The 15,674-nt window shown below is 38.6% G+C and overlaps 1 protein-coding gene across 1 annotated transcript in view; it reads right to left on the reverse strand.

Moving 5' to 3' along the window:
• ICA1L (islet cell autoantigen 1 like) overlaps positions 1-15,674 on the reverse strand; it is a 69,462-nt gene that overhangs the window by 52,894 nt on the left and 894 nt on the right. Inside the window, exons 2-3 of the mRNA XM_014589567.2 lie at positions 3,296-3,464; positions 1,141-1,213 (exon numbers count right to left, since the gene is read on the reverse strand). Coding sequence (XP_014445053.1) covers positions 1,141-1,213; positions 3,296-3,464 — 242 coding nt within the window. The remainder of the gene's footprint in view (positions 1-1,140; positions 1,214-3,295; positions 3,465-15,674) is intronic.

Consider the following 15,674-nt stretch of genomic DNA (forward strand, 5'->3'; position numbering starts at 1 on the left):
ATTGGGAACACAGAAATAAGACAAATCCCTGTCTTTAAGGAGAGCTTACTCTTGTTTTGGGAAAAGAAAATAGATAAAATATATAGAATCCTGAATATTGCTAAGTAGACAGGGAGTTAGAGAGGGATATCACATTTTAGAAATTGGGTTCAGAAGAGGCCTCAGAGAGTTAGAGAGGGATATCACATTTTAGAAATTGGGTTCAGAAGAGGCCTCATTATAAAGATGACATTGGACCAGAGTAATGAAAGCAAGAGGAGAGATCCAAAGATTAAGATCTAACCTGAAGAGGTCAAGGAGATAGGCTTGTCCAGCAAGGACAGGATGTTGACAAGGACTGAGGAAAAGAGGGGCTGCAGGGAAGTGGTGTCCGGAAGCCAAGTGAAGAAAGTGTTATCAGGGAACCAGCAGTTAGCGTAATGGCTATGTCGCTGGACTCCCACGTAGTCGACCGCAGTTCACGTCCCAGACCTGGTGGCTTAAAACTCACGCCGGGCGCATGTGCGTGCGTGCCCAAGATCCCGAGAGGAGAATGGAGAAGGGATTGCGGCGTGACCATCCCCCCTGGGGGGTGATTTCTCGCTTTCTGTCTCTCTGTCTCTCTCTGTCTGTCTGGCAAGCGCACACGCCCTATAGCAAAAATCTCTCAAAAAAAAAAAGAAAGTGTTATCAAGGAGGATGGAATAATCAACTGTGTAAATAATGTGCTAGGTCAAAGTAGGACTGAGGAGTGGTCACTGGATTTACCTTTTCATGACCTTGACAAGAAATTTGGTTGAGGGGTGAGGGGTGAACTTGACCAGAGTGAGTACAAGAGAAAGTGGAAGGAAAGGCATTGAAACCAGTGTGCATGCAGACAATTATGTCAGATTTTTCTGTGCAGAGGAGCAGAGGAAAGAGGTGCTAACTACAAGGGGAAGTGGGTGTCGAGAGAGCTCTGAAGTGAGGGGAGTAAATACACGCTAGGCTCTGTGAGACAGAACAGGTCACTATAAATATATCCATATTTTATTATAAATAACTACTCACAAAATAGTTCAATAAACCATTACTTTTACATTAAATCTTTCATTTTTGAAAATGAAAACTAACACTTATGTTAAATGGAACTTATCAAATAAATTATCTATGATTTCATACCATTGAGTCTTAGCTGATATTTCTCGACTATCTTCAGAAGTTCAGTGCATGTCTCTTGAATGGAGTGAAAAACCTTGAAATATAAATTTTGTAAGGATAATTTAAAGAATCGTAAGTAAATTAAGTAAATCTAAAATATAACACTTTAAAAGCAGTTATATACATTTTCTACTAAGCATTATATCTATTTTATAGATATTATGTCTATTTCCCCTGACTGTGACATATTTCAGTTTTGGTTTTACTTCTGATGTAGAAAGCACATTTAGATTTCTCCCATGAGGACTGGAAAAAATGGTGATAAATACACAGGAGTGAATAAAAAAAGTTAAAACTACAGAGTTTGTCCTCCCCTCAGCTGCTAGCTACTAAATAGCAAAAAGGTAAATTCAATTTGAACTGCATCAAGTATTGCCAACTACAGGTGAAAAAAATGTAAATAACCTTCGAAGGTATTACCTGAGTCTGGCTTTTCACCAATACTGGTCTAAGCAAAACAAGTTAGTGAATTTACTAGGAAAAATAATGTGTAACAACATCAAATATCAATTACTTTTTATTTATTTTTGTTTGGAATTTTCCATAGACATTAATCCCTTTATTACTAGTTGATAATTGCTAACAGAAAAAACTCTAATATCCCGCAGGCTCCCATTTCAAAGTTCAGTACATGAAAACTTGAAATGAGGATCCATTGATACACACATGATAACACTGTTTGCACGTTTCTACAAATTCATGTTTTCTCAGATAAACGAGCCAGCATGGGTTTTAAAGTACAACCTCCTTCTGGGAACCAGCAGTTAGCGTAATGGCTATGTTGCTGGACTCCCACGTAGTCGACTGCGGTTCTCGTCCCGGACCCAGTGGCTTAAAACTCACGCCGGGCACGTGTGCGTGCGTGCCCAAGATCCCAAGAGGAGAATGGAGGAGAAGGGATTGCGGCGTGACCATCCCCCCTGGGGGGTGATTTCTCGCTTTCTGTCTCTCTGTCTCTCTCTGTCTGTCTGGCGAGTTCACACGCCCTATAGCGAAAACCTCTCAAAAAAAAAAAAAAAAGTACAACCTCCTTCTCACAAAGTACTAAGAATTTTTATTAGATTTAGTTCAAAAGAATTACTAGATTTAGTTCAAAAATACCTTGGCACTGTGGTGTAGTATCTTTGATTATCAAGTATATTCCCAGTATTATTAAGAAGCCTAAATATTCTATCTCTGGAGCATTTTCACTGTTAGTCTAATGCTGAAATAAACGTAAGGAACATTGATAAGAAGCTGTGAAATGTTAGTGCACAAGCAACCATCAGTTTCCCATATAAGGAGTAAATGCTTGTTTAATTCGTTATCTGCCTCTATATTTTGGCAATGACACATGCTTACATTTTGTGGAATGAAAATACTTAGTAGATCAAGACCAATTTAATTACACTTATATTTTTAAGACTCCCAACACAATAATTATATTTCAAGCATAACAGAACCCCTGCTTAGAAATATTTGCAACAGTTGTCTTAAATTAGTATTGTAAGTGGAATTAGTAAATCTGAACCTAAAAATTCAGACTTTTTCACTAATTTACATGAGTGAGATGTTCCTCTAGCTTAATTCCTTAAGAGTATAAAATATTTATAGGTTTAAAGTTGTTTTCTGATAATTATTCCTTTTATTTAAAATGGAGTACAGAGCCAAAATAGCATTATGAAATACTTTAATAACTTTATTCCTTAATAATAGAAACAAAAACTCTTATCCTCATTCACTATATTATTCAAATAATTTATTTCAGTGAGGTATAAGACTTAACATCAACATACTACAAAATATTATGGCCTGTTATATAATGAGTATATGGTCCCAATTAGGAATTCCATTAATTTTTATCCTAAAGATTATAATATGTGCCAGAGAAATTATTTAACTCATGATTTATCTATTTTAGTGAATGCCAGTTCTGTAAGTTCTCAATTTGCTAGAATTGTGACCTCTTATGAGAAGGCTGGTTGACAGCTGGATACAACTAAAGATTCTACCACCAAATTTGCCTTTATTCCCATACGTTCTTTGTTCCCACATGTTCTGTGAAAGTATGTCATAGCCCTCCCAGAGTCCCAAGTAGTAACCAATTACATGCAATACACAGAATCCTCAAATTTACCTCAAGTTTAGCATCCAGTTCAGCATCAGATGCCACCACATGCTCATCTTCTTTTTTTCCCGTGGCTTTGAGAAAGACCTGCTTAGTTTTCCAGTATTTCTTTTGCATTCTGCTGACTACTGACTGGTTATCTTCTGGTCTGGGTTGCCCAAAGGAATCCATGGAGGGACTAAAACAAAAAGACTAAAATTAAACTTTTTTTTTTTTAAAAAAAAGGCCTTCTCAGTAATAAATATTTAGGTAGTTTATATTTATCTAACTGACAAATGGATAAAGATATTAAACAGAATAACAATGTTCAAGGGCCAGCAGGTGGCATGGTGGTTAAGGCGCTGGACTCCCACATGGCTAACCGTGATCAAATCAGTCTTGGTGGCTTGCTTTCTCTCTCTCTCTTACTCTCTCTCTCTCTCTCTCTGGTCAAACTGAAGAATAATGTTTAATTTAAAAAGTAAATAAATGGGGAACCAGCAGTTAGCGTAATGGCTATGTTGCTGGACTCCCACGTAGTCGACCGCGGTTCACGTCCTGGACCCAGTGGCTTAAAAAACCCATGCCAGGCGCGTGTGCGTGCGTGCCCAAGATCCCAAGAGGAGAATGGAGGAGAAGGGAATGCAGCGTGGCCATCCTCTCTGGGGGGTGATTTCTCGCTTTCTGTCTCTCTCTGTCTGGCGAGCGCACATGCTCTATACCAAAAACCTCTCAAATAAATAAATACATCGCAAAAAAAAAAAAAAAAAAGTAAATAAATGAGGGCTGGCAGGTGGCATGGTGGTTAAGGGCACTGGACTCCCACATGGCAGATTGCAGCTCGAGTTCTGGACCTGGCGACTTGCTTTCTCACTTTCCCTCTCTCTCTGTCCCTCTCTGGTCAAATTAAAAATAAGTAAATAAATAAATAAGATTAAATTTTTAAAAATTAAATAAATGGGGCCAGCAGATGTTGTAATGGTTATATCATTGGATTCCCACTTAGCTTACTATGGTTCAAGTCCCGGACCTGGCAGCTTAAAACTCACACTGGGTGTGTGTGCATGCACGCCCAAAATCCCAAGAGCAGAATGCAGGAGAAGGAATTGTGGTATGGTCATACCCCAGGGTGGTGATTTCTCGCTTTCTATCTCTCTATCTTTCTCTGTCTCTCCAGCAAGTGCACGCACCCTATAGCAAAAAAATACTCTCTAAAAAAAAAGAAAAGAAAATTTGAATAAATATTTTTTAAAAAGAATGTCAATGTTCATAACCAAACATGCTAATGCTTGCTTATATGATTCTACATGTATAATTACTTGCACAAGAAACTACAAAAAGGATAAATAATACTTAATTTCAGTTGGGTAAGAAAGGTGATAAAACTGTTGAGAGTTTGCAATTATTACTGGAAAATATGTTCTGTTTTGTTTATTTTTTTTAGAGAGATTTTTCCTATAGGGCGTTTGAGCTTGCCAGAGAGACAGAGATATCACTGCCCAGGGTCAGGATGCCTATGCCTCAATCCCTTCTCCTCTGTTCTTCTCTCAGGATTTGGGCATGCAAGAACACACACTGATATGAGTTTTAAGATTCATTTCTAGTGGTCTTTATGTACTGAGTGTCTAGACAGGTCCAAGTGAACAGGATCCAAACATCTGAATACAATTAGAGTCAGAATATCCCTCAATTCCCACTGAATCTGATGCACAAAGAGTGAAAACAGAATGGAAGAGAGATTGCAGATCACCTCCTCCTGCAAGCCTCTGGTTGCTCAGCTTGAACTTCGAGAATTAGGAAGAAACGCACCATCCATCGGATGACCAGAAATCATTATAGGGTCACAAGAAATATGGGAAAGCAAGAAAATATCTCTCCTCAAAGGGAAAAGAATCTTCTTCCTCAGACAGTACAATGAAACTCACTGAAAAGTCAGATAAAGAATGTAGAATATTCATAGTGACAAAGCTAACAGAGATGAAAGAGAAGAGAGACAATGAACTGCAGCAGAGGCAAGAGAAAGGACCCAACGAGTTCCAGGAGGTGAGGAATTCTTGCAAGATCTAAAAGAGGAAATACATACCATAAAAAAACAATCAAATGGGGAACCAGCAGTTAGCGTAATGGCTATGTTGCTGGACTCCCACGTAGTCTACCGCGGTTCGCGTCCCAGACCCGGGAGGCTTAGAACTCACGCCGGGCGCATGTGCGTGCGTGCCCAAGATCCCGAGAGGAGAATGGAGGAGAAGGGATTGTGGCGTGACCATCCCCCCGGGGGGTGATTTCTCACTTTCTGTCTCTATGTCTCTCTCTGCCTGTCTGGCAAGCGCACGTGCCCTATAGCGAAAACCTCTCCAAAAAAATAATAACAAAAAATAAATAAATTAATTAATTAATTAAAATAATCAAATGGACCTGTTAGAGATGAAGGCTATAATTCAGGAAGTCAAAACCTCCCTTGAAAGTATTAAAAGCAGACTAGATCGTACAGAAAATTGAACCTCAGATGTAGAAGATAGAATTGCCGGCCTAGAGAAATCCACCATGAAGATTGAGAAAATTGCCCTGAAAAGTAAGAATAATATATGAGAAACACTAGATACCATCAAACAAATTAAATACAGACACACAGAAATAACAACTCAAAAACAACTAAGAAAATGGCCTACTTAATCATAGGGACAAATCTGGAGTTAAATATTATATCCCAGAATTTAATCAGGAAGATCGAACCACAACAGAAGATAGATTAAGTACATGAGTCTGAATTGTTGAAATAGAATTTTATGACTTTTGACTAAAACATTGCTGACTTTCTTCTAGGCTTTGTTTTCCAGTTTTAAGGATTTTTGTCCTGTCTTGAGCTGCCGATACGTTCATGCACCTACTATTTGAACAGAATCCTAACCTATTTCTTGGCTTTAAGTTTTAAGCAAAGTTCCTTAGCATGTCTTTTTTTTTTTAAATTATTTTATTTAGCATTTTTTCACATGAGTTTTTGCCAGAGGAAGAGAGACAGAGAGAGGGAGAAAGCAAGCCACCAAGTTCGGGACTCGAACCATGGACAGTCATGTGGGAATTCCAGCACCACATCACCTGCTGGGCCCAAGCATTTCTTTTATTTATTAAAGCTAAAACTGCTTTTCCTTGAAACTAAAAAATATATTAAAAAATACCTATTTAATGACCATAATAAACTATATAGCATCAGCTAGGTGCTATTTTTAGTATATTCACTGTACTCAGAGTTTCACGCCTGAAGTCAGACATGTATTCACAGATACGTACACATCAGCTGAACTTGCTATTGAAAGAAGTTAGATTATTTAAGATAATAAAATATGGGGGGAAAAAGAAAGTGTGGGAGGAGGGTGGGAAATGGCAGAGGGTGAGAAATAGGGGAAAACATGTATGTAAAAATATGTATGAAACTAGGAATGGAAAATTATCGATGATAACATGTATGATTAAGCCACTGTGCAGTATATTCTGGATGAGAAATCACATTTTGTATACTGTGACTATGCTCAGTGAATTAATGTAAATTAATTAATTAATTATAAATAGATAAATAAAAATAAAAAGATTTACAAAACTAGAAAATAAAAAAGAAATTTATTACCTTCAGGGACCAGCAGATAGAGTAATGGTTAAGTCACTGGACTCCCACATAGTCGACAGTGGTTCAAGTCCCAAACCCAGAGGTTTAAAACTCATGCTAGGCGCATGTGCGTGTGTGTCCAAGATCCCAAGAGGAGAATTGGAGGAGAAGGGATTGCAGGTGGCCATCCCCCTTGGGAGGTGATTTCTTGCTTTCTGTCTCTGTGCCTTTCTCTGTCTCTCTGGCAAGTGCAAGAGCCCTATTTTCTCTATTAAAAAAAGTATTAGTTTCTAATTTTTGCTTTTGTAAAAATATTGCAAAATAAAAAAAAAACTTGTACATACTTTTATATATATTTTTTTTTCCTTAGAAAAACTTACCCTAGTTATAATTGCTATGTCAGATGAATACACATTTAGTGAATTTTTTAGGCAGGCAAAGATTTGGATATATACCCTTCCTTGAAAAAAGTCACCAAGAATATACATTAGTATCCAATAAATCAATAGTTAAAGAATTGTTGAATTATTAAAGACCCTATATAAGGGAGATATTTTATAAAAGAAATAGAGGTGAACATAAATTATAATTATAAAAATTAATGTCTACATAATTGTTCTTAACATAGTTAACAAGGCTACATAAAGAAATGCAAATGTGAAAAGTATTTCTTAAGGAGATATAAACAAAGAAATAAAAATAGTTTGCTTGACTCTAAGCCTAAATTATTCTAGTAATCTGTGGGACTAGGAACAGAAGGAAGATACTAAACTATGTGACTCATTCATCATTTCCAGGAGCATCCACAGATATTACTGTATCCCTCATGTTGATAAAGAAACAGAGGTTCACTTTCTTTGTATTTTGAAGTACTTACTAATTAAATAAAAACAACATGCCTAATTTTCGAATTACCAGCAGCAAAATAAGAGCAATAAAAACTTGCTAAAGCAAAAGCAAAAGCCATCATGGGAAAAACAGGAGTAAAACAACAGCAAACAGTACAAATCAAGATGATGAAAAGCCAGAGGCATGGTAGTTAAGGCAGGCGGCTGGATTCCACATGGCTGAGTTCCAGACGGTTTCAGTCCCAGACCTGGCGGCTTAAAAGACACATCAGGCATGAGTACGTGCTCAAAATCCCAAAAAGAGAAATGGAGGAGACAGGATTGTGGTATGACCATGCCCCATGGGGGGAAGAGCTTTCTCACATTCCCTTTTTGTCTCTTTCTCTTTATCTCTCTTCCCTACGGTGACTGCACATGCCTGATAGCAAATTTTAAAAAAGGAAAGACAAGACGACAGAATAGGAACAATTATATTTTTAAGTGTGGTAAGTACAAACTCCATTTTAAATACAAAACTCTTAAACCATAAAAAAAAAAAAGATAAAAGCTAAATCCAACTTATATGCTGCTTGAGAGTCACAAAAATTAAATGACAGAAAGAATAAAAATAAAGGGAGGTGGGACCAGCAGGTGGTATAGTGGTTAAGGCACTGGGCTTCCACACAGCCAACCACAGTTCAAGTCCCAGACCCAACAGCTTGAAACTCATACCAGGCACATGTACATGTGTACCCAAAATCCTGAAAGGAAAATGAAAGAGAAGGGAATGCAATGTGGCCATCCCTCCTAGGGGATGATTTCTCACTTTCTCTCTCTCTCTGCCTCTCTCTGTGTCTCTGGCAAGTATTTCTACCCCATAGCAAAAATCTCTCAAAACAAGTTTAAAATAAATAAATAAAGGAGGGCCAGCAGATGGCATAGTTATATTGCTGGGCTCCCACATAGCCGGCCGTAGTTCGAGTCCCGGACCCAGCAGCTTGAAAAATCATACCAGGCATGTGTGCACGCATGCCTAAGATCCAGGGAGGTGAATGGAGGGGAAGGGATTGCGGTGTGGCCATTCCCCACCCCCCGGGAAGTGATTTCTTGCTTTCCCTCTTACCATTCTCTCTCTATATTTCTCTCTCTGGCAGGTGCATGTACCCTATGGTGAAAACTTCTAAAAAAAAAGAATAAAAGACCAAAAAAAGTCATTACATAGTATTAAAAAAACCAACCCATCAAGGGACCAGCAGGTGGCATGGTGGTTAAGGCGCTGGACACTCCCACATGGCCGACCAGGGTTTGAGTCCTGAATCTGGCAGCTTGCTTTCTCACTTCCTCTCTCTTTCACTCTCACTCTCTGTGTCTCTCTGGCCAAATTAAAAATAAATGAATGAATAGATAAAATAAATAATTATAAAAAAAACATCGAGATATAACAATTATAATTATTTATGTACCGAACGGTGGAGTATCCAAATACATAAAATGAAGATTTGTTAGACCTAAAGTGAGATAGACTCTAATGCATTAATTATTAGGGATTTTAAAATACCACTCTCAGCACTGGATAGATCATCTAAACAAAAACATAAAGAGATACTGGAGTTAAATGATGTCATAAACCAAATTGGCCTAATAGGCATTTTTACATTTCCCCAGCAAACACAGAATATACATCTTTTTAATTTGCACATGGAATATTTACTATGATTGACTATATGATAGGGTATGAAATAAGGCTCCACTAATTAATTTATTTTTAAATAATTATTTTTTAAATTTTTATTTATGCATTCATTTATTTTAATTTGACCAGAGAGCGAGAGAAGAAGTGAGAAAGTGGGGCCAGCAGGTGGTGTGGTGGGACTCCCACATGGCTGACCTGGTTTGAATCCCAGACCTGATGGGTTTGTTTTCTTTGGAGAGGTTTTTGCTATAAGGGCGCGTGTGCTCTCCAGAAAGACAGAGAGCGACAAAGAGATAGAAAACAAGAAATCACCCCACAGGGGGGATGGCCATGCTGCAGTCCCTTCTATTCCATTCTCCTTGGGCACACAAGTACATGTGCCTGGCATGAGTTTAAGCCACCAGGTCCGGGACTCAAACCACAGTTGGCTACATAGGAGTTCAGCGACATAGCCATTATGTTAACTGCTGGTCCCTTGCTTTCTCATTTCCTTCTCTCTCTCTCTATTGCTCTGTCCCTTTTTGGTCAAATTAAAATAAATAAATGAATAAATAAAGTTAACTAATTCTTCAAAAAGAAAAAGAAAGGGAAAAAAGTGAGAAAGCGAGCCGCTAGGTCCAAGATATGAACCACAGCTGGCCACGTGGGAGTCCAGTGCCTCGACCGCCACACCACTTACTCTACAAATATAAAACAATAGAAATCATATCTAGCATCTTCTGTGACCACAATGGAATTAAACAACTTGAAATCAATAAAACTAAACTTTAAAAAATATACAAATACAGGGACCAGCAGTTGGCATAATGGTTATGTCACTGGACTTCCATGTAGTTGACTGCAGTTCGAGTCCTGGACCCAGTGGCATAAACTCACGCCAGGTGCGTGTGCATGCATGTCCAAGATTCCGAGAGGAGAATGGGGAAGGGACTATGGTGTGGCCATCCCCCCTGGGGGAGTGATTTCTCACTTTCTGTCTCTCTGTCTGGCGAGCTCATGTGCCCTATAGCAAAAAACTCTCCAAAAACAAAGAGAAAGAAAGAAAAGAAAAAATATATATATACACAAATACACAGAAATGAAACAATATGCTCCTTAATAATTTGGGATCCACTGAAGAAATTAAGAATAAAATTTTACAATTTCCCGAAACAAATGATAATGAAAATGCAACACTCCAGAACCACTGGGATAGAGTGAAAGTAGAACCAACAAGAAAGTGTATAGCAACTACTGCTCACAAGAAAAAGTAGAAAGATGGCAAATAAAGAACCTAATGATGCCTCTCGATGAGCTGGAAAAGCAAGAACAATTTAGACTCAAAAGTAATAGAAGGCCAACCCTGTAGCCTAGTAGTTAAGGAAGTCAGATCTCACAGGCCATCTGTAGTACTTTTATACACTAACAATGAATGAACTGAGATAGAAATTTTAAAAATCAGTTTTATTTACAATAGCCACAAAAAAAACCCTTAGTTAAATCTAATCAAAGAAATGAAAGAGCTCTATGATGAAATTTTAAAAAATATGAATAAAGAAATTTAAAACACACAAAATTATAGACGTTCTTATTCATGGTTTAGAAGAATCAATACAGTTAAAATGTTGATTCTATACAAAGTGATCTAGAAATTCAATGCAATGTCTATCAAAATTCTAGTGATGGTGATTAAGGCAGCTGGATCACACATGGCTGACTTTACTGTTCAAGTCCTGAACCCAGCAGCTTGAAAAACATGCCAGGCAGGGGACCAGCAGTTAGCGTAATGGCTATGTCGCTGGACTCCCACGTAGTCGACTGTGGTTCGCGACCCGGAACCGGTGGCTTAAAACTCACGCCGGGCACGTGTGCATGCGTGCGTGCCCAAGATTCCGAGAGGAGAATAGAGGAGAAGGGATTGCAGCATGGCCATTCTCCCTGAGGGGTGATTTCTTGCTTTCTGTCTCTCTGTTTCTGTCTGTCTGGCGAGCGCATGCGCCCTATAGCAAAAACCTCTCCAAAACAAACAAACAAACAAACAAAACCATGCCAGGCATGTGAGTTTGGATAACCAAAATCCTGAAAGGAGAAAGCATATGAGTTTGTATAATCAAAATCCTGAAAGGAGAAAGAAATGGAGATAGGATTGCAGCATGACCATTCCCGGGGTTGGGGGTGGGGGGATGTGCTTTCTCACTTTCTTTCGCATGAATACATACATGTACCCTCTGGCAAAATATTTTTTAAAAACCAGCAACATTCCTCACAGAATTAGAAGAGATAATCATTAAAAATTTTCTGGACTCACAAAGACCCCATATCACCAAAACAATATTACACAAAAAGAATAAAATTGGAGTCATATTACTACATGACTTTAAAGTATATTACAAAGACATAATAACCAAAACATCATGGTAACAGCACAAAAACTGATACAAAGACAATGAAATAGAAGAGAAAATCCAGACATAAATCCTATAACATATAGCCAACTGATTTTTGACAAAAGGCACAATCCAGTGAAGAAAATAGTCCTTTTACCAAATGATGCTAGGAAAATTCGTTACCTACTTGCAGAAAAATGAAATTAGACCCCCATCTCTCACCATTTACAAAAATTAACTGAAAATGTATTACAGAGCCCAGCTGGTCGCATGGTGGTTAAGGTGGCAAGACATCACATGGCCAAATGCATGGTTTGAGTTTCAGACCTGGTAGCTTGAAAAACAAACAAAAACACCCTACACAAAACAAGTACTGTCGGGGTTGTAGAGCAAAGGGAACCCTCATGCACTGCTGGTGGTAATGTGGATTAGTAAAGCCACTGTGAAAATATGAAATTTCCTCAAAAACCTCAAAACAGAACTACCAGATGACCCAGTAGGTGGGTATATACCCAAAAGACAGGAAATCACTCAAGTGGAGAAACATTTGCACATGGGGTTATTGCGACACTATTCACAATAGTTAAAGTCATAAACTCAACCTAAGTGCACAGCCACCAATGAATGGAATGGGAAATTGTAACACATAGACATAATGGAATACTATTGAAACACAAAGGACAACCAAATCCTGTCTTTTAACACAAAGTAAATGAATCTAGAAGATATAATGCGAAGTGAAATTAGCGATGCTATGAAAAACACATACTGTACAACTTCGCTTAATACATGCTAAATGTCTCCACTCACTGAAGGTCTCAAAAGCATAAGAAATAGATAATAGTAACAGGGAATAGCAGTTGTTGTAATGGCTATGTCACTGAACTCCAATGGAGTCAACCCTGCTTTGAGTCCCAGACCCAGTGGCTTAAAATTCACACCAGGTGCGTATGTGTTTGCGCTCAAGATCCTAAGAAGAGAATGGAGGAGAAGAAATTGCAGTGTGGCCATCCCCCTGGGGGGTGAGTTCTCGCTTTCTGTCTCTCTGGCTCTCTTTGTCTCTCTGGAAAGTACATACACCCTATAGCAAAAATCCTTCTAAACAAAAAAGAAATAGAGTAATGGTAGACACTAGAAACTGCATGGAGAGTAGTTTGGAAGAAAATTTTTCTAATGGACATGAGAATTCATGCAAAAAAGGCAAAGGGATTAGTTATAGAACAGTGTATACAGCAGAATACAAACTGTGGACAATTCAGTATTACCTCCAAAACAACTAAAACTATTTTTAAATGTGCACAACATAATGTAAGGTTTGATGTTGAAGAAAATATGTGTATCCTTGATTTGATTAGTACATATTGTATGCACACTTTGAAAAAACCAGACCATACCCCACAAAGATGTACATCAAGTATATATGAACCAGAAATCATTAGGAAAAAAAAAAATTTTTTTTGGAGAGGTTTTTGCTATAGTGCACATGCGCTTGCCAGAAAGACAGAGAGAGACAGAGAGACAGAAAGCAAGAAATCACCCTCCAGAGGGGATGGCCACGCCACAATCCCTTCTCCTCCATTCTCCTCTCAGGATCTTGGGCACGCATGCACACGCACCCAGCATGAGTTTAAGTCACCGGGTCTGGGACTTGAACTGCGGTTGACTACATGGGAGTTCAGCAACATAGCCATTACACTAACTGCTGGTCCCAGAACAAAAAAAAATTTTTTTAAGATATCATAGGGTCTGGCCAGTAGCACAGAAGTTAAAAGTATTGCATAGGGAATTGGATCGCACATGACCTACCAGAGTTTGAATTTTGGAACTAGTAGCTTGGAAAACATGCTGGGCATATGTGTGTGTGAGCTCAAACTCCTGACAGAATGGAAAAATGGAGGAGAAGAGACCCCGGTATGACCACGCCTCATTAGAGGTGCTTTCCGTCTCTCTTGTAAGAGCATAACTTTCTTTCTTTCTTTCCCTTTCCTTTCCTTTCTCCTTTCCTTTCCCTTTTCCCCTTTCCTTTCTTTTCTTCTTTAAGAGAGAAAGATTTTTGCTATAGGGTACATGTGCTTGCCAGAAAGACAAAGTGAGAAATCACCCTCCAGGGGGGATGATGATGCCACAATTTCACAATTTCTTCTCCTCCATTCTCAAGATCTTGGGCATGCACACACACGCACCCAGCATGAGGTTTAAGCCACCAGGTCCAGGACTCGAACCATGCTTGACTACATGGGAGTCCAGCAATGTAACCACTAAGCCATCTGCTGGCCCCTAAGAGCAAAATTTCTGACAAAAAAAAAATAAAAGATTGTACTACTTCAGCCTTTGTTTTCTCTTATTTACCTCAAATTAAGAAAAAAATTTTAAATCCCAGTATTTATACACAAATAAGGCAAAATTAAAATGAGATACATAGAAAGTGACTTAATAGTGAATGCTGGGCAGCAGGTGGTGTGATAATTAAGGTACCGGACTCCCACATGATTGACCTCAGTTGGAGTCCCGTCTGGCAGCTTGCTTTCTCATTTTCCCTCTCTCTGGTGAGCACGCATGCCCTGTAGCAAATTTAAAAATAATAATATAAGTAAAATTAAATAATTCTTCAGAAAAAAAAGGAATGCTGGATCTAAGCAGAAGTCTGAACATTTTGATTTTAGAAAAATATGCAAAACTTAGGGGATGAATGAAAAACAGACAAAATATTTAAAGAGAATAAGGGTAGTTTAGAATACCAAGAGCCAGTTCACATGAGGAAACCTTTCTAGTTACAGACATAATTAAATGTCTTTCACACACACCATCTGCTGTTTTTACAGAGTATAAAAAGAACACTTTAAAGGAGGCGCAGTATTTTTTTAAAAAAGGTAAAGTAAAAGGTAAAGATAAAATGTTAAAAATAGGATGCATCACACAATGAAATCACAAAGTCTGGGTGTGCAGGAGAAGAAAACAGTGTATTATGCATTTTATATTTTAGATATTTGGTCCTAGTTTAGTACGGGTATAAATTTTGTTTCATGAAAAGCATTTAAATAAAAAAGTGTCTTTCTACTTTTCCACCAGTCTCACATTTGCAGTTTTCGTCCTTTGGATTGGCCTATCTCTGAGCACCCTCCTCACTCTAGAATTATATGATTTATTTGTCAGCCAATTATAATTACTGGTAATGAGAGCAATGCCTTGCACACGGCTGTTTCAATGGCTACCTGTACAATCATTTTGCATCACTAGAGATTTCAAAGAATACTGGATATGTTAGGCACAGATAAAGAGATTCTAACATTTGTTTTTATACACACATACGCATACACACACACATCCCATTAGGAGATTTTATCTCGCTAATAAACGTATAATTTACTCCTACTAAAGGAGGCACCTGTGGCTACTCCCTAGAAATTGGTGTGAAGATGACTTAAGTACTTGCCTGAATCAGGACCAAATAAATCAAGACATACTTAGAAACCCCCCAAATCATGGAAAAACGTTATCTGCCCAACCAGCCATTTCACAGTGACTCATAATTCCTAACAGTTCTTAGGCTTTGTGCATTGAGATCATCTCTTAGATGAAAAAGTCCCATCTCCTCTCCTGGCAAACCCACTGCATAGCGGGTTCGTCGCCAGGATGTTTCCCCCCTCCATCTTTCCTAGAGCATCAGGTATCCGAGCACTGACATCATCGGCCCCGGAGCCTCTGAGCCACGTTTCCAGGAGGGGGCGGCGGGGAGAGCGCTGGGTTCACCGCCCGGGGCAGCAGGATTTGAGCGCGGAACCCCTCGGGAGCGCGTGCATTCCTCTGCTCACCCAAACCACACATTTACTTATGTTTTGTATCGCCCAACCGGTGACCAATTCATTTCTAGGGAAGTGAGTCCCGTTACAAAATAAAAATAAGCACAACGTAAAAAACAGGT

The sequence above is a fragment of the Tupaia chinensis genome, unplaced genomic scaffold (genome assembly GCF_000334495.1).
Source record: "Tupaia chinensis unplaced genomic scaffold, TupChi_1.0 Scaffold000361_2, whole genome shotgun sequence".
Taxonomy (NCBI): Eukaryota; Metazoa; Chordata; class Mammalia; order Scandentia; family Tupaiidae; genus Tupaia; species Tupaia belangeri.